This window comes from Sinocyclocheilus rhinocerous, unplaced genomic scaffold, assembly GCF_001515625.1.
Source record: "Sinocyclocheilus rhinocerous isolate Xijiao unplaced genomic scaffold, SAMN03320098_v1.1 scaffold647, whole genome shotgun sequence".
Taxonomy (NCBI): Eukaryota; Metazoa; Chordata; class Actinopteri; order Cypriniformes; family Cyprinidae; genus Sinocyclocheilus; species Sinocyclocheilus rhinocerous.
This window is the reverse complement of record NW_015632746.1, coordinates 820,834-821,815: the sequence shown is the minus strand read 5'-3', so window position 1 is coordinate 821,815 and position 982 is coordinate 820,834. Positions and strand designations below refer to the sequence as shown.

The following is a 982-nucleotide window of genomic DNA, read 5'->3' as shown; positions in this document are numbered from 1 at the left end:
ATGACTGCATTAGACGGTAAGAGTATTTGCATACGGTATGAGCCCGAGTGCTTGAATTATGACATCTGTTAAAAGTTTCATATTCCCAATATCACAGCTCTTGAATTATTTGTTCTTCAAAAGCCTCAGACAATATGATACTAAATAATGACCCAATGCATGTCTTCATCCCACACTTGACAGCTCACATAAAGAAAATCAACATTTATTTGACATATACATACAATACAAACATCATATTCTAAAAATTAGAATTGAACAAATGCACATGACTCAGATACCGTTTAACATTTAGTCACACTCATAAATAGTTTACATCTAAAGAAATGTAATATATATGATTAAATCATAATTATATTGTCTGTCTAAGCAGCAAACACCCCCCTAGCAACCAGCCAGAACACCTTAGCAACAGCCTAGCAAGGCTGATCCAGTCTCTCTTCAAACTGCAAAAGTATTCAAACAACACAAGATTTATATAACCTTAAAACATCAAACTAAACTTCAAACTGTCTTAAACTTCCAGACAATGCTTTGTCAGGCCAATATTCAAGGTCTGTCTTGACAAAGTTTCCTTTTGTCGTTCCTTTAGTTTTATTCGGCTTGTACTGAAGCTGTGTGTATTTGGCTATAATGTTTGAAAATGTCCTCACGAATATTGTGAAACATGTGAAAACCCAGCTTGTGACGGCATTTGAAGTAAATGACTGCTTACTGGTTACATAACTACCCTTTTCCTCTCTGAATCAGCCTAAGACTGGATTCTGTTCTGGAAACAATCCTGTAAGTGGTATCACCTCATGAAGAGAAGAACCAACATTTAAAAAAAAAAAAAAACTCTCTTTGTGCCCTTTATCATTTACCTTAAATGTGACCATGGACCACGAAACCAGTCATAAGGGTCCATTTATACATCAAAAGCTGAAGAAATAAGCTTTCCATTGATATATGGTTTGTTAGGATAGGACAATATTTGGCCGAG

The 982-nt window shown here is 35.2% G+C and overlaps 1 protein-coding gene across 1 annotated transcript in view; it reads left to right on the top strand.

Moving 5' to 3' along the window:
- Window positions 1-982, top strand: part of LOC107743036 (leukocyte immunoglobulin-like receptor subfamily A member 4) — a 37,146-nt gene continuing 36,164 nt past the window's right edge. Inside the window, exon 1 of the mRNA XM_016556146.1 lies at window positions 1-16. Within this exon, the coding sequence (XP_016411632.1) occupies window positions 1-16 (16 nt within the window). The remainder of the gene's footprint in view (window positions 17-982) is intronic.